The sequence below is a fragment of the Biomphalaria glabrata genome, chromosome 2 (assembly GCF_947242115.1).
Source record: "Biomphalaria glabrata chromosome 2, xgBioGlab47.1, whole genome shotgun sequence".
In the NCBI taxonomy this organism is placed as follows: Eukaryota; Metazoa; Mollusca; class Gastropoda; family Planorbidae; genus Biomphalaria; species Biomphalaria glabrata.
The window spans coordinates 8,345,725-8,361,108 of NC_074712.1; the positions used below are offsets into that span (position 1 = coordinate 8,345,725).

General features: G+C 36.7%; 1 protein-coding gene across 2 annotated transcripts; it reads right to left on the minus strand.

Moving 5' to 3' along the window:
• Positions 1-3,367: 3,367 nt before the first annotated feature.
• On the minus strand, positions 3,368-14,641 carry LOC106054657 (uncharacterized). Of its 2 annotated transcripts, none has more exons than XM_013210744.2 (8): positions 14,491-14,641; positions 12,462-12,606; positions 10,398-10,601; positions 9,352-9,476; positions 8,379-8,490; positions 6,668-6,719; positions 4,514-4,671; positions 3,368-3,780 (listed from the first exon to the last, which is right to left on the minus strand). In XM_013210744.2, the coding sequence occupies exons 1-8, from the start codon at positions 14,510-14,512 to the stop codon at positions 3,624-3,626; spliced, it is 975 nt and encodes a 324-aa protein (XP_013066198.2). In that variant the 5' UTR covers positions 14,513-14,641; the 3' UTR covers positions 3,368-3,623. The 2 variants fall into 2 exon arrangements, with proteins under 2 accessions (XP_013066198.2, XP_013066125.2); XM_013210671.2 differs by having other exon boundaries at positions 4,514-4,674; positions 14,491-14,640.
• Between the last annotated feature and the right edge of the window lie 743 nt (positions 14,642-15,384).

Below are 15,384 nucleotides of genomic sequence, written 5' to 3' on the forward strand. Positions count from 1 at the left end.
TTCATGAATATATAATAAGTCCGATTCCTGAATGGTAATGACATGCTCCCCCTCCTCTTTAATTATATATGATTTCTGGATGACATTGTTTGATTTCTTTCCAAAAGACATTTTAAAAAAAGAATATTAATATCCGAACAAGCTAAGATACTTTTAAAAGATATATTTTAAGAAATTGGGTAAGGGTGATTTGAGTGACACATCTCCCCTTGACGCAGGTCAAGTCCAACAAATCAAGACAAGACCAGCACCGAGCACTGGTCGTTGGCGTCATGCGTCTGGCGATCATATCCTTAGGAATGGTCATTGCCTGTGACACCTATCCCGCCCCCTCTTTTCTGGGCACATTTTACTCTTTGTATAAACTCTTTCCTCCACCCTTTCCTCTCTGACGGATAAGACGATAATCTGTTTCTAGTTGTAATATGCTGATGTGTAACATGCTGTAGAATGCTGGGTTCGTGTGTCCACTTAACACGTAACAAACATGAATTGTATACAAAGACTAGAGTCCATCTTTACCAGACAAATATGAGATTTATTCATTAATAACAATATATTTCACTTCATAGTAGTTACACAAAGAAAACATACTCCAATGTATAGGAATACAATTACATCCGCATAATAGAGGGCACAAAACGCAAGTCCTCTAGAATACAAATAACGTCCGCATCACAGCGGTTAACATAATAGTTTGGAACATTCACTAATCATTTGTCCTGCACGCTGAAAGACTGGCAAAACTTTCCCCGTTTCATTCTATTCTATTTTTTTTTAAACCTGATGGCAGTCTGTATAAACAATGGAAAAAGTCCAGTCAAATCGAGGAAAAGACAAAATTTTGCATGAAGGATATCTCTATGTTTTCGATAGGTTTAGTGCAGACCGCTCTAAGAAGTTCTGGCGTTGTAATGCTGTAAACAAAGACCTTGTTCCAATTCAATTAGACCAGCACAGCCATGGAAGTGATGCTGTAAACAAAGACCTTGTTCCAATTCAATTAGACCAGCACAGCCATGGAAGTGATGCTGTAAACAAAGACCTTGTTCCATTCAATTAGACCAGCACAGCCATGGAAGTGATGCTGTAAACAAAGACCTTGTTCCAATTCAATTAGACCAGCACAGCCATGGAAGTGATGCTGTAAACAAAGACCTTGTTCCAATTCAATTAGACCAGCACAACCATGGAAGTGATGCTGTAAACAAAGACCTTGTTCCAATTCAATTAGACCAGCACAGCCATGGAAGTGATGCTGCAAACAAAGACCTTGTTCCATTCAATTAGACCAGCACAGCCATGGAAGTGATGCTGCAAACAAAGACCTTGTTCCATTCAATTAGACCAGCACAGCCATGGAAGTGATGCTGTAAACAAAGACCTTGTTCCATTCAATTAGACCAGCACAGCCATGGAAGTGATGCTGTAAACAAAGACCTTGTTCCAATTCAATTAGACCAGCACAGCCATGGAAGTGATGCTGCAAACAAAGACCTTGTTCCATTCAATTAGACCAGCACAGCCATGGAAGTGATGCTGTAAACAAAGACCTTGTTCCAATTCAATTAGACCAGCACAGCCATGGAAGTGATGCTGTAAACAAAGACCTTGTTCCAATTCAATTAGACCAGCACAGCCATGGAAGTGATGCTGTAAACAAAGACCTTGTTCCAATTCAATTAGACCAGCACAGCCATGGAAGTGATGCTGTAAACAAAGACCTTGTTCCAATTAAATTAGACCAGCACAGCCATGGAAGTGATGCTGTAAACAAAGACCTTGTTCCAATTCAATTAGACCAGCACAGCCATGGAAGTGATGCTGCAAACAAAGACCTTGTTCCATTCAATTAGACCAGCACAGCCATGGAAGTGATGCTGTAAACAAAGACCTTGTTCCAATTCAATTAGACCAGCACAGCCATGGAAGTGATGCTGCAAACAAAGACCTTGTTCCATTCAATTAGACCAGCACAACCATGGAAGTGATGCTGTAAACAAAGACCTTGTTCCAATTCAATTAGACCAGCACAGCCATGGAAGTGATGCTGCAAACAAAGACCTTGTTCCAATTCAATTAGACCAGCACAACCATGGAAGTGATGCTGTAAACAAAGACCTTGTTCCATTCAATTAGACCAGCACAGCCATGGAAGTGATGCTGCAAACAAAGACCTAGTTCCAATTCAATTAGACCAGCACAACCATGGAAGTGATGCTGTAAACAAAGACCTTGTTCCATTCAATTAGACCAGCACAGCCATGGAAGTGATGCTGTAAACAAAGACCTTGTTCCATTCAATTAGACCAGCACAGCCATGGAAGTGATGCTGCACAACTTCAGGCTGCCTCTATTTTAACAACAATTAAAAAGAGGGCTGCTTCTTCCACAGAGATCCCATCTTGTATCGTAAACAGCGCTCTACAGGAAACTTTAGTGCATGCGAAATTGCCCAAGAAAACACGTTTTACGTAAAGTAATTCAACGGAGAAGACATGAAATGTAAGAAGCTCTTCCACAACCTAAACATAAGTCAACTCTGACTGTTCCATTAGAATACCAAAACTATAGTTTCACCTAAGCTGAAAGAAAACGTTTCTTTTGTATGACTCGGGATAAAAGGGAAAATACAAGAATTTCACAATTCGGTAGAGAATCCAATGGCAGCTGGAGCAGTCAAATGAAAAAGCTTTACTTGGATGGGACATTCAGAATCACCCCTTCTATATTCTAAGAGATCTACGTTATTATGGCAGAAAGAGGAGGTTTTGTACTGCCTGTCCTATATGCACTACTGCAATATACCCCCCCCCACATACACACACGCGAAAAAAAAAGTTTTAATAACTTTGACTATTTTATGCACGCATGTTGTGAAGTATAAATGGCTGCCTGGTCTTGTGTAATGTTAGTGAGTGATCTAACAATAATTAAATAACAAACTTAAATACCAAAAATAACGGACACAAATATCTCTTGTTCTGTACATAAAACATTCGTCTTAACACAAGACACTCATACAAAACATAGATATGTATCATGCTTTTTAAATAAATAATACAATGAATGTAAATTATGTGACCAAAATATTTTGGGCCAAAACGTCACGTGCGCCAAAACGGTTGCGCCAAAATGGCTGCGCCAAAACGTCCTGCTTCATGATGATTCATTTCAATATGTCTCAAAATGATGCTTGCACTCCTATGAAACTATTTGATAACAGAGTTCTTCCAATAATATGTTCTTGTGATCAGAAGGCTTTGTAAACGAGACTGTCTTGCGGAAAGGTTTGATTCATGTTTGTTACATAAAGATCCTACATTACAGATACGATTCATTTTTGTTATATAAAGATCATACAAAACAAGTTTAATTCATGTTTATTGCAAAAAGATTCTTCCACACAGGTTTGATTCAAGTTTGTTACATAAAGATCATAAAACACATATTTGATTCATGTTTGTTACATAAAGATCCTACAACACCAGAGTTTGATTCATGTTTGTTACATAAAGATCCTACACTACAAATATAATTCATTCCAATATCTCTCAAAATGATGCTTGCACTCCTAGTAAACTAGTTGAGAGCAGCGTTCTTCCAATAAATCGTTCTTGTGATCAGAAGTCGAGGCTTTCTAAACGAGGCTGTCCTTGCGGAAAGTTGACGCCGTAGTCACCCTGGCATGTTTCCACGGCATGTTCCAGTTGGCAGTGCTCACAAAATGCAATGGACGTGAGATCACCTGCAGGTCTGCCAGCCATCGTGGCCACAACCCTGAGGACAGTTAAATACCTTCATAGAAACATTATACTAAGGATAAGGGTGTCTGCAAAGTTGGTAGGAGAATAGCAGATAATGATGTGAACATCGGCTGAGCGGTAAAGCGCTTGGCTTCCGAACCGGGGGTCCCGGGTTCGAATCCTGGTGAAGATTGGGATCTTTATTTTCCGGATCTTTGGGTGCCTCTGACTGAGTCCACCCAGCTCTAATGGGTACCTGACATTAGTTGTAGAAAACTAAAAGGCGGTTGGTCGTTGTACTGGCCACATGGCCACGTTGCATATACTGACTTATATTTTATTAACTATAAAGTTGTTCCGGATATTGTTTTATAAAAAATTAATTATGTCAAATGATTGTTTGAAATCGCACCATTGACTCATATATTACACTCATATTCTTGTACAATACGTCAGTATAGTTTAATTATCGATATCAAATTGTTCCGTCAACTTAAAACAAATTTATGTAAAGGCCTTTTTTTTTTTCAAAAATATCGCCTATAGGTTGTTCAGGATTTTAAAATAAGAAAGTAATTTACTAGAAACAATTATTGAAAATCACTTTTTAGACTTCTTTTATATTTGATTTCCTTTTTAACTCTTTCTCTCCTAGCTGACGATACCAGCGTTGATTTCACCAGAATATGGTAAATAATTACGGAGAGAAAGAGTTAAAAAATAACATCGTTCCATTTATAGAAAATGAATTAACCACCAGACCTTACCTGCAATCTCGTATGGTAGACTTCCACTGACTTCTACAGACCCTCTCAATCTCCGGGAAAAATAATTTCGCATAGCGGCTGCCTTCATCTGGAGCTATGGTTCCAGTGCTAAACTCTGACATGGCTGAGACCATAGAGGGCCTTTGTTCACCAGCAAGCTGCTGCAACATATTGTGTGCTCATTACAACAGTGTAAGCTACATTGGGTGTATTTTTGTGTAAGATAAACTAGATAGGTGGACCGAGTATCAGGATAAATTACCAAGGTATGGTATAAAGAAAATATGGCTGAGTGGTCGTGCTCGACTGTCGTTTGGACTTCTTGATGGACCCGGGTTCATACCCTGCAAGCAGCCCTCCCCCGTCGTCCTGTGGGATGTGTGGGCTAGGAACTCTGAAGGAACATACTAAACATGTAAAACATTTTACAAACATTTTACAAACGGAAACAAGTTTTATGTAGATCAAGCACTGTTTGGCCATGTTGCTTAATCATGATGTAGATTAGGTACTGTTTGGCCATGTTATTTAAACATAATATGGATTAGGCACTGTTTGGCCATGGTGTTTAATTATGATATAGATTATGTACTGTTTGACCATGTTGTTTAATCATGATGAATATTAAGCATTGTTGGACCATGTTGGTGTTTGTTGAGTCCTAATAAAGATTTAGCCTAGTTTGGCCATGTTAAAGACCTTTTAGAAAGATAGAACTGCAAGAGGCATTTATGGAAAAGAAATAATGAAGAATTTCTTTTGTATACACAGTAACTTTAAATTAGAGTGTTTTTACAATTCTGTTACGCTTTTCAGAATTATTAGAGATTCATTCATTCATTCACTTCCGAAAGATTGTCATTGCTGTAAGTGATAATGGATATAAACACTCCACTATCTATAAAATGCTTCCTAATGGCATGCACCTCAAATAGCCTCTGACAACCAGACTAACTTCTGGTATTCGCGTGTGGCCCAGATATTAAGTCCGGCGGAACTGTTTTCACTAACAGGAAAAGGGGCGGAGGCGAATAACTGGCGCCTAAACCAGTAAGCTTCGGACAAGGGAGGCTCGTTAGCTACTGGTGGCTACACATCTAGGAGAAGGAAAACTCAGAATAAAAACCTCTGCTGCCTTGCGGCTAAACCCAATCACGGGAAAGGCTTTGGGGAGTTAACCCTGAGGAAAAAAATGAGGAGCCGGGGATCTATCAGCATTTGCAGCACTCAGTGCTACAACTTGGCAGAGCCTGCGACGCTGCTAATCCCTGTATTTGCACTTGCCACTCCTTTGGATACATCAGCTGCGTGGAGGGGGTGGGGGAACTGGTGTTTGGACGACATCGTTCCGACCACAGCTAATGCCCAGGCATTCATCTCACCAAGATTATCCATAGTCGCTACGTGAGTGGTGAGGACCATGACTAAGGTAGAAGCTAGTGATTAGTGAGTAGAGAATGGTGACTAGAGCAAAACTAAAAGTAAATAGACCGATTTAAGATTTGTAAAAACTTTAGTTAAAGAAAATAATGGACTCTCTTTGTTGAGAAAGATATATACAAACATCTTCCCTGCATACAAACTACAACACAGAAACAAATGGATATAAACACATCTTCCCTGCATACAAACTACAACACAGAAACAAATGGATATAAACACATCTTCCCTGCATACAAACTACAACGCAGAAATAAATGGATGTACAAACATCTTTCCTGCATACAAACTAAAGCACATAAGCAAATCGATATCGAAACATCTTTCCTGCAAACAAAATACTAAACACAGAAACAAATGGATATACAAACATCTTTCTTGCATACAAACTACAACACAGAAACAAATTGATATACAAACATCTTCCCTGCATACAAACTACAACACAGTAACAGGTGAATATACACACATCTTTCCTGCATACAAACTAAAGCACATAAGCAAATCGATATAGAAACATCTTTCCTGCATACAAACTAAAGCACATAAGCAAATCGATATAGAAACATCTTTCCTGCATACAAACTAAAGCACATAAGCAAATCGATATCGAAACATATTTCCTGCATACAAAATACAAAACACAGAAACAAATGGATATACAAACATCTTCCCTGTATACAAACCAACTTTAACCCTAGATATATAACTTACTTTAATTTCACTGTTTAGTTCATCGTAAATATGATATTCTTGCTTTGTTGACCTGAAACATGAACAATGATTCATTAATACCATCTTTCTTTAAAATAAAATCCATTACTGAGTTCCCTACATTAGTTTTATACTTGCAAAATTGTCATTATGTATTGCAGCGTTTGCCACACTGTGTCACACAGACTCACACTCCCTAGTCATTTTAGGGTGAGGGGGGGGGGAGCAAAAGGGAGGGGAAATCGGATGGTTAATTTTTTTTTTCGAAAGGAAAAAAAATTATTTTCATTGTTGATATTTATCAATCCACTTTTGGCTACTAACCAACTAAACTAACATTAGAATCAACAAATTCAAATATTATGAACGTCGTTTTATGATCTTTCATCTTCCAATGACCTTTTAAAATGTACATCCTTTTGTGAGCGGCGTCTTCAACAATATCTAATCAAAAGTGTTTGAAGAAGATATTTTCAGAACGTCTCCGCTAACGCGATTCTTCTCTACTTTCTCATGTTAAAGTGGTCGAAATTCTCCAGACTGTTGTACATTGGTATGTTGACAACTTTTTGTGTGACAAAAAAAAATTTTAAAAATGGTCCGCGGCAAGATGTCCTACTTAACACGAAGATGGATCACGCCCACCGCAGACGTAAGCAAAGCGAATGTTTTAACATACTAATATGGGCCAGTGCTGCCTTTAATAGTTTTCATTTGATACGCGATTTTTCGTTCACTAAATTGAATAGTGCGCTTCAGTCCAAGAGAAATTTTGTATAATGGGCTATCCCAAGTACCATCCTCTTTACGTCGCCTGTCCTCGGCAGTACATTTTGTTATGCCACTGAACATTCTAAATAAAACTGAACATTCTAAATAAAACTGAACATTCTAAATAAAACTGAACATTCTAAATAAAACTGAACATTCTAAATAAAACTGAACATTCTAAATAAAACTGAACATTCTAAATAAAACTGAACATTCTAAATAAAACTGAACATTCTAAATAAAACTGAACATTCTAAATAAAACTGAACATTCTAAATAAAACTGAACATTCTAAATAAAACTGAACATTCTAAATAAAACTGAACATTCTAAATAAAACTGAACATTCTAAATAAAACTGAACATTCTAAATAAAACTGAACATTCTAAATAAAACTGAACAATATACAATTGCTTGTTTATATCGACCGCTTGAACGTGTTTTGACGCGCTGTGGCTGAGCGGTAAAGCGCTTTGTTTCTGAACCGAGGGTCCCGGGTTCGAATCTTGGTGAAGACTGGGATTTTTAATTTCTGGATTAATGGGTAGCTGACATTAGTCGGGGAAAAGTAAAGGCGGTTGGTCGTTGTGCTGGCCACATCACATGACACCCATGTCGTTAACCGTTGGCCACAAAAACAGATGATCTTTACGTCATCTGTCCTAGAGATCGCAAGGTCTGAAATGGGAACTTTACTTTACTTACAACTTGATCGTGAGGTCTGAAAGGGGAACTTTACTTACTTACAACTTGATCGTGAGGTCTGAAAGGGGAACTTTACTTACTTACAACTTGATCGTGAGGTCTGAAAGGGGAACTTTACTTACTTACAACTTGATCGTGTTGTATTTCGGGGAACCTGTTCCCTTGTTTGACTTGTATGTTATTGTAATGGAAATAGAAAATGAATTTAAAAACAAAACAAAACCAAGCGCTTACATTTTCTTACGGAATTTCCGTTTTCTAAGGCCACAGAAAATGCCCAAACAAATGAGAAAGAACAAAAGTACTGCTCCGACAGAAATGTACACAGTTGTCATCTGCCAACTTTCTGAAGAAAAAAAAGATGAAATAATACACTGAGCTTACTATTGAGTTGTTTTTTTTTTTAGTTTGTTTGTTGTTTGTGCTTCGAACACAAATACTCAGGACCGGGTTTAGACTTGATAAGACCCAAAGCTATTTGAGATATGGTCCCACTTGTAAATAACAAAGATATATCTTCCTTTGCTCTCTCTTCAAGATGGATTGAAAATATCCCTAGAACCATTGGGGAAGGGGGAAGTGGGTTTCCTAAACTATAGCTTATGTTGCACTGCAAATACTTTATTAATATATTAATAATTCTTGAGATTATGACAACTTTTAACAATATTTAATCCAATGTACAACCGCAGTTATACATCCTCCATAAAGATCAGTTAGTAATGCAATTATATCCGGATTTTTTTTTTGTTCTAGTACTCGGCTGCAGTTGGCATTGTTGAGAATTTACTGCAAAACCAGGTGTTAAAATGGTGTAAAAAATATTCAATGAAAAATATGCTTTCTAAAATTGTTTAGATAAATTTAGAAATTTATGTTTCATTTATTCGCTTCAAATCTTCGCTAAGTGAATCAAATTGGTGTGCACTGTGAACATTTGCTTAGATTACTACTGTATAGTCCACTTATGAAATCTCTCATTAATAAATAGCAAGCTATTAGGTGTATCCGGTATAAGCTTTTGATGTACACTGTATAAAAAAACCCACTGAAGTATTGATCAGCGTAGCATTTTACTTAACCATGTCATAATTTGTGTGCTTTTTTAGACCTTGTAATCAAATTCTAATCTATATTTTGCCCAAAGCTAAAGTTCAATGAAAATTTATTTTTTAAAAATTGCCTTGCACAACAAAAACAGACCCACCTTCTGCATGTATTTTTTTACACAAACAAAGAGCATCTTGGAGTTCATGTGTGAAGAAGTTCTGGACAGTCCCGTGAAGTTTATTTCCCATATCTTTACAGATTTCACTTTGGGTCTCAGCCAACCTGGGGTGGTGGTGAATAAAAATTGACCTTTAGGGAAATATTCTTGATACTTGACGACACACATTCATTTTTTTTTTGGTCTTGTTTCGCGTGTTTCGGATGTTCCTTCAAAATTGAAGATTATATACATGTTTTACATCCTAGCCAACAACCTCCCACAGAACGGCGGTGGAGGCAGGGCTCGATCCCGGGAGCATCGAGACAAAAGTCAAGAGCGCATACCACACGACCAGTCAGTCATCAATCTTCAAAAGGTAAACGCTCAAGATTGTTGTTAATTGTATATATTTATACTTTGCCCGAGCTCAACTCAAATTTTAGTAGTCAATCCCGCCTCCCGGATAGAGCCTAGTATTTTCTCAGGATCAACGCAATCAAACAGTGTTTTGAAGCTATGTCTATTCTAAAATATTTCCCTCTTATAACAGCTGGGTGGAGAAAGGAACTGCTGTGTGGGAGACATCGTTCCGACTACAGCTAACACTCAGACATTCAATACGCCCTATGAATCCAACTCATTCTAAGACTGGGAGAGACCAACACTATATTACAGCCTGAACTCGAAGTTTCCATTTTTTTCTGCTCACTTTCAATTAGACACGGTTCTCAACCTTTAAGGCTCGGCGACACCTTTTTACAACCCCCCACTCTGTCGCGACCCCCCTCCACAGACACACACAGCAATAGAAGAATGGAGAAAAACAATTCATTTTTTCGATGGTCTTAGGCGACCCCTGGCTAATCGTCAATCGACCACCAAAAGGGTCGCGACCCACAGGTTGAGAATCCCTGAAGTAGACCCACAAAGACCTACATAAGCCTACAAAGACCTACATAGACCTACAAAGACTTACATAGGCCTACAAAGATCTACATAGACCTACAAAGGCAAGCTTGTAGCCCATTAGTGAGTGCACTTACCTACATATTGTGTCCACTTTGCTGAGTGTGGTAGTGTTGACGTTCTCTTGAGACAAACATTTCTCCATCATCGCCCAGTCTCCGCCATTGTTTATTTCTAGCTGAATTTTTTCTTCTAAATATTTGGATATGTCTTGGCGGACTTCCGCGGTGCACTGACCCTTGACATTGGAAGAATGGCTAGTTTTGCTTCCAGAGATAAATCTGTGCAGTAAAAAAGATTTTTAATAGGGACCGAGCGAATAGATTTCAAAACCAAAGAGAAAAAGATAACTTAAGCTAGTTGTGTGTGGGGGGGGGGGGGGGGCAAGGTATCTTTTTATGTACGCACATCATCTAAAACAAACAAAAAATGTCTATGCATTAAACGCTTAAAACCTGTTTTATATCTAAATCGTAAATTTTATTCTGTACATATTTTACCTGTAAATAAATCGATACTTTGAAATATCACATGATTTCAGTTTATTGAACTCTAATGAGTACCTAAATTGGGGAAAAGCAAACGTGTTTGGTCGTTGTGCTGGCCACATGACATCCTGCTCGTAAACCGTTGGCTATAGAAACAGATGACCTTAACATCATATGTCATATAGATCCTAAGGTCTGAAAGGGAAACTCTACTTTATGAGGCGCGGTGGCTGAGTGGTTAAATGCTTGGCCCCCGAACCTGGGGTCTGGGGTTCGAATCTCAGTGATGATTGGAATTTTTTTTTAATTTCGGGATTTTTAGGGCGCCCCTGATTCCACCCAACTCTAATGGGTACCTAACTTTATTTGGGGAAAGTAAAGACGGTTGGTCGTTGTGCTGGCCACATGACACCCTGCTTGTTAACCGTTTGCCAAAGAAACAAATGGCCTGAAAAGGGGAACTTTACTTTTTTTTTCCTAAGATTAATAATGGAATGTTCATCTATGATGAAAAAAACTACAATCCTCCTTTAGCATGCAAAATTGCCCTATGATGTTCTACCGTTTTTTGCTTGTAGAAGGGGAGATATGTCTAGAAAGATGTATCGATTCTACCTATCTAATACAGTACAATCTCATTAAAAAATAAACGAATTGTTTCAGGTCGTTTTGAAAGTTTCAAATCTGCTTCCCCACCCATTTTACAATTCTTTCTATCAGCTTACACTTTTCTCATAGCTCCAAACTCTCACGATAAAAAAGGTTTATCTAAGGGGAAGAACTCAAACTTTGCACTTGAAACTAAATCTCTCAATCTCTCAAGCTGCTTCCCTTATTCGATTTCAAACAACAACACAAAAAAAAGTATTAATAATTAATCGACTAATTGGTTAGTTTTTTTTGTTAATTTTGATCATGTTTTAGAGGGTACAGTAAATAACTGTTTAAAATTTCAACTTGATCCGAGAATGGGTGTGGGAGAAATAATGTGAACAATTGTATAAGGGGATCAAACCCTACATATTAAGCCATATATGTACATTCTGAAGGATTAATTTCCCTTGTCGGTATCAAACAAAATAATTAATTACCTGTATTTAGTTGACTAATGGGTTAATTTTTTTTTATCCATGTCTTGTCTATGCCAATTAATATTTGTACAAAGTTTCAGTTTTGATCCGAGAATGGGTGTGGGGGGAAATAACATGTACCCACTTTTACCAGACGGAGAGAGTTAATATGAGCTTTGTAAAAAAAAGTTCCCAAAAAAATGGAAGTTGGTAAAAACAAAAAAAGCACGATGTAAAACATTGAACCATTTAAATGAAGGTAAAATTTCTCTAATGTCAATGTGGCAAGATATCTAAGAGATAGAGCATCGCGCTAACAAATCCAAATGGCGTGGGTTCGATCCCTATATATTATTCACTGCCAAACAAAATATGATTGCTTACTATTTTATTTGAACAGAAAATGTGTGCCAGACAGAGTGACGTGATATATATTCTAGTATACTTTATATGTATTTTTCATATGTGTAGGTCTATTTCGTTGTTTTTTTTTAGTTTCTTATCGATCAACTATTTTAAGAATCCATAACGGTAGATGGCACAGTAAATAAAATGTAGATATTCATTAATGAAGATTACTCACTGGCAAATGGTATTAAGCTTGATGTAGTCTCTGCCCAGAACAGCTAGAGTGCTCTCCTGGGAGCGAATGCTGTTGATGCAGTCTCCGATTTTAGAGCAGTTTTGACGTAAAGCATCTAGATGGCTGGCAATGTAATCGCTGTTCCCTGGGGGATTAGAGTGCTACAATTACACAAATATAAAACAAGAGAACAAAATAAAACTTTTCAGGGGATGAGCTCCCTTGTTTTAGAAGTTTCAAATGTTTCGACCCAAAGGAAGAGAAATAAATCTTAGTCCAAGTACCATGTATGACTTAGGGGAGGAATGCGGACAGGGTTTAAACTTGAAACTATTATCACTAGAGTCCGAATCGCTTACCACTCGACCAGGTCGCCAATGTGAGAACATCAAGATGACATTTTCCAGAAATTAATTAAGTTTATTTTAGATTCGTAAGTTAACTAAAACTTAATAAGTTTGTTTTAGAATCGCAAGTGAGCTAATTCCTAATGATAAGTTTGTTTTAGAATCGTAAGTTAGCTAAGGCCTTATAAGTTTGTTTTAGAATTTAAAGTTATCTAAAACCTAATACGTTTGTGTTAGAATCATAAGTTAGCTAAGGCCTTATAAGTTTGTCTTAGAATCGTAGTTAGCTAAGGCCTTATAAGTTTGTTTTAGAATCGTAAGTTAGCTAAGGCCTTATAAGTTTGTTTTAGAATCGTAGGTTAGCTCAGGCCTAATAATTTTAAGTTTGTCTTAGAATCGTAGGTTAGCTCAGGCCTAATAAGTTTGTCTTAGAATCGTAGGTTAGCTCAGACCTAATAAGTTTGTTTTAGAATCATAAGTTAGCTAAGGCCTTATAAGTTTGTCTTAGAATCGTAAGTTAGCTAAGGCCTTATAAGTTTGTTTTAAAATCGTAAGTTAGCTCAGACCTAATAAGTTTGTTTTAGAATCATATGTTAGATAAGGCCTTATTAGTTTGTCTTAGAATCGTAGGTTAGCTCAGACCTAATAAGTTTTATTTAGAATCATAAGTTAGCTAAGGCCTTATAAGTTTGTCTTAGAATCGTAAGTTAGCTAAGGCCTTATAAGTTTGTTTTAGAATCGTAAGTTAGCTCAGACCTAATAAGTTTGTTTTAGAATCGTAAGTTAGCTCAGACCTAATAAGTTTGTTTTAGAATCGTAAGTTAGCTCAGACCTAATAAGTTTGTTTTAGAAGCATAAGTTAGATAAGGCCTTATAAGTTTGTCTTAGAATCGTAAGTTAGCTAAGGCCTTATAAGTTTGTTTTAGAATTTAAAGTTATCTAAAACCTAATACGTTTGTGTTAGAATCATAAGTTAGCTAAGGCCTTATAAGTTTGTCTTAGAATCGTAAGTTAGCTAAGGCCTTATAAGTTTGTTTTAGAATCGTAAGTTAGCTCAGACCTAATAAGTTTGTTTTAGAATCATATGTTAGATAAGGCCTTATTAGTTTGTCTTAGAATCGTAGGTTAGCTCAGACCTAATAAGTTTTATTTAGAATCATAAGTTAGCTAAGGCCTTATAAGTTTGTCTTAGAATCGTAAGTTAGCTAAGGCCTTATAAGTTTGTTTTAGAATCGTAAGTTAGCTCAGACCTAATAAGTTTGTTTTAGAATCATATGTTAGATAAGGCCTTATTAGTTTGTCTTAGAATCGTAGGTTAGCTCAGACCTAATAAGTTTTATTTAGAATCATAAGTTAGCTAAGGCCTTATAAGTTTGTCTTAGAATCGTAAGTTAGCTAAGGCCTTATAAGTTTGTTTTAGAATCGTAAGTTAGCTCAGACCTAATAAGTTTGTTTTAGAATCGTAAGTTAGCTCAGACCTAATAAGTTTGTTTTAGAATCGTAAGTTAGCTCAGACCTAATAAGTTTGTTTTAGAAGCATAAGTTAGATAAGGCCTTCAGGCAACTTCAAAAGAAGCACAAACATGATCCCAACACATTTCACTATCTGTTAATGCAGCAATCAAATTATCCGTTGAAAGAAAACTCAATAAAACCTGATGTGATATAATGCAATTATTTACCTGATAGTTGACAATCATTCATTTTTTTATAGTCTGCAAATAAATGTACACAAATTTTTATGTCGCTGTTATCTTCAAGAACTTTGTCAGAGATTCTGTTTCTTACTTTCTGACGAGGAAACTAAAACGGAAACTGATAAAAAATTGTCAAGTCTTTTGTTTAAATATGAGTCACTTTTTGAGATTCATCCGAGAAATACTTCAGTGATAGTATCCGTCGATGTGGTAAGCACTTGACCCCTGACCTTTTCTCGCTATTGGAAAAAAAATCCTGTAATGCTTTCTCCTAGACTCGCGATTCTATCACAGGGTCTGATTTCAACACCTGTAGTGACCCCAAAAAAGTACCTTTCTGATAAATAACATTTAAAAAAAAAACAAAAAACATTTTAAATAAAGCATAAAAAACATCTGCAATTAGGACCACCGAGCAGTGCATAACTTTCCAAAAGCAGACCTTCGCAATGAGAAATAATGCTAAAATATCTTTTTAAAAGAAAAAAAAAATGTGTTTTAATTTTTATTCTCTTGATGACCTTCACCCCGCGTACAGAGTCGTACATTAAAACAATTAATTTATTGTACCTAACAAAACTTGAATCTATTTTTAAAAAATTAACCAATAAGTCAAATTGGTAGGCCTAATTTTTTTTTTTATTGATATCGAAAAAAAAGGGGGAGATAACGTCTACAAATCGAAAAACAAAACCTAATAAAATACTCAGAAAGACACAAAAGATTAAGGCACATTTACTATTCCATACGCCTGGACAGACTCATATAAGTGCTCCTTCTTCCCTAGTGCCATTAGAGAATGGAATGGGCTGCCTGAATCGATCACAAAAACCAACAACTTCAAAGAGTTTTAAGTCACTGATTAACATATGTATAACT

Bases quoted from the DNA above. Each gene is read 5' to 3' on its own strand.
- LOC106054657 (XM_013210671.2), bottom strand. From the start codon at position 14,512: ATGAATGATTGTCAACTATCAG. The intron at 12,607-14,490 runs GTAAATAATTGC...CTAATCCCCCAG, and splicing joins GAATGATTGTCAACTATCAG to GGAACAGCGATTACATTGCC. The intron at 10,602-12,461 runs GTGAGTAATCTT...TTTACTGCACAG, and splicing joins AAGCTTAATACCATTTGCCA to ATTTATCTCTGGAAGCAAAA.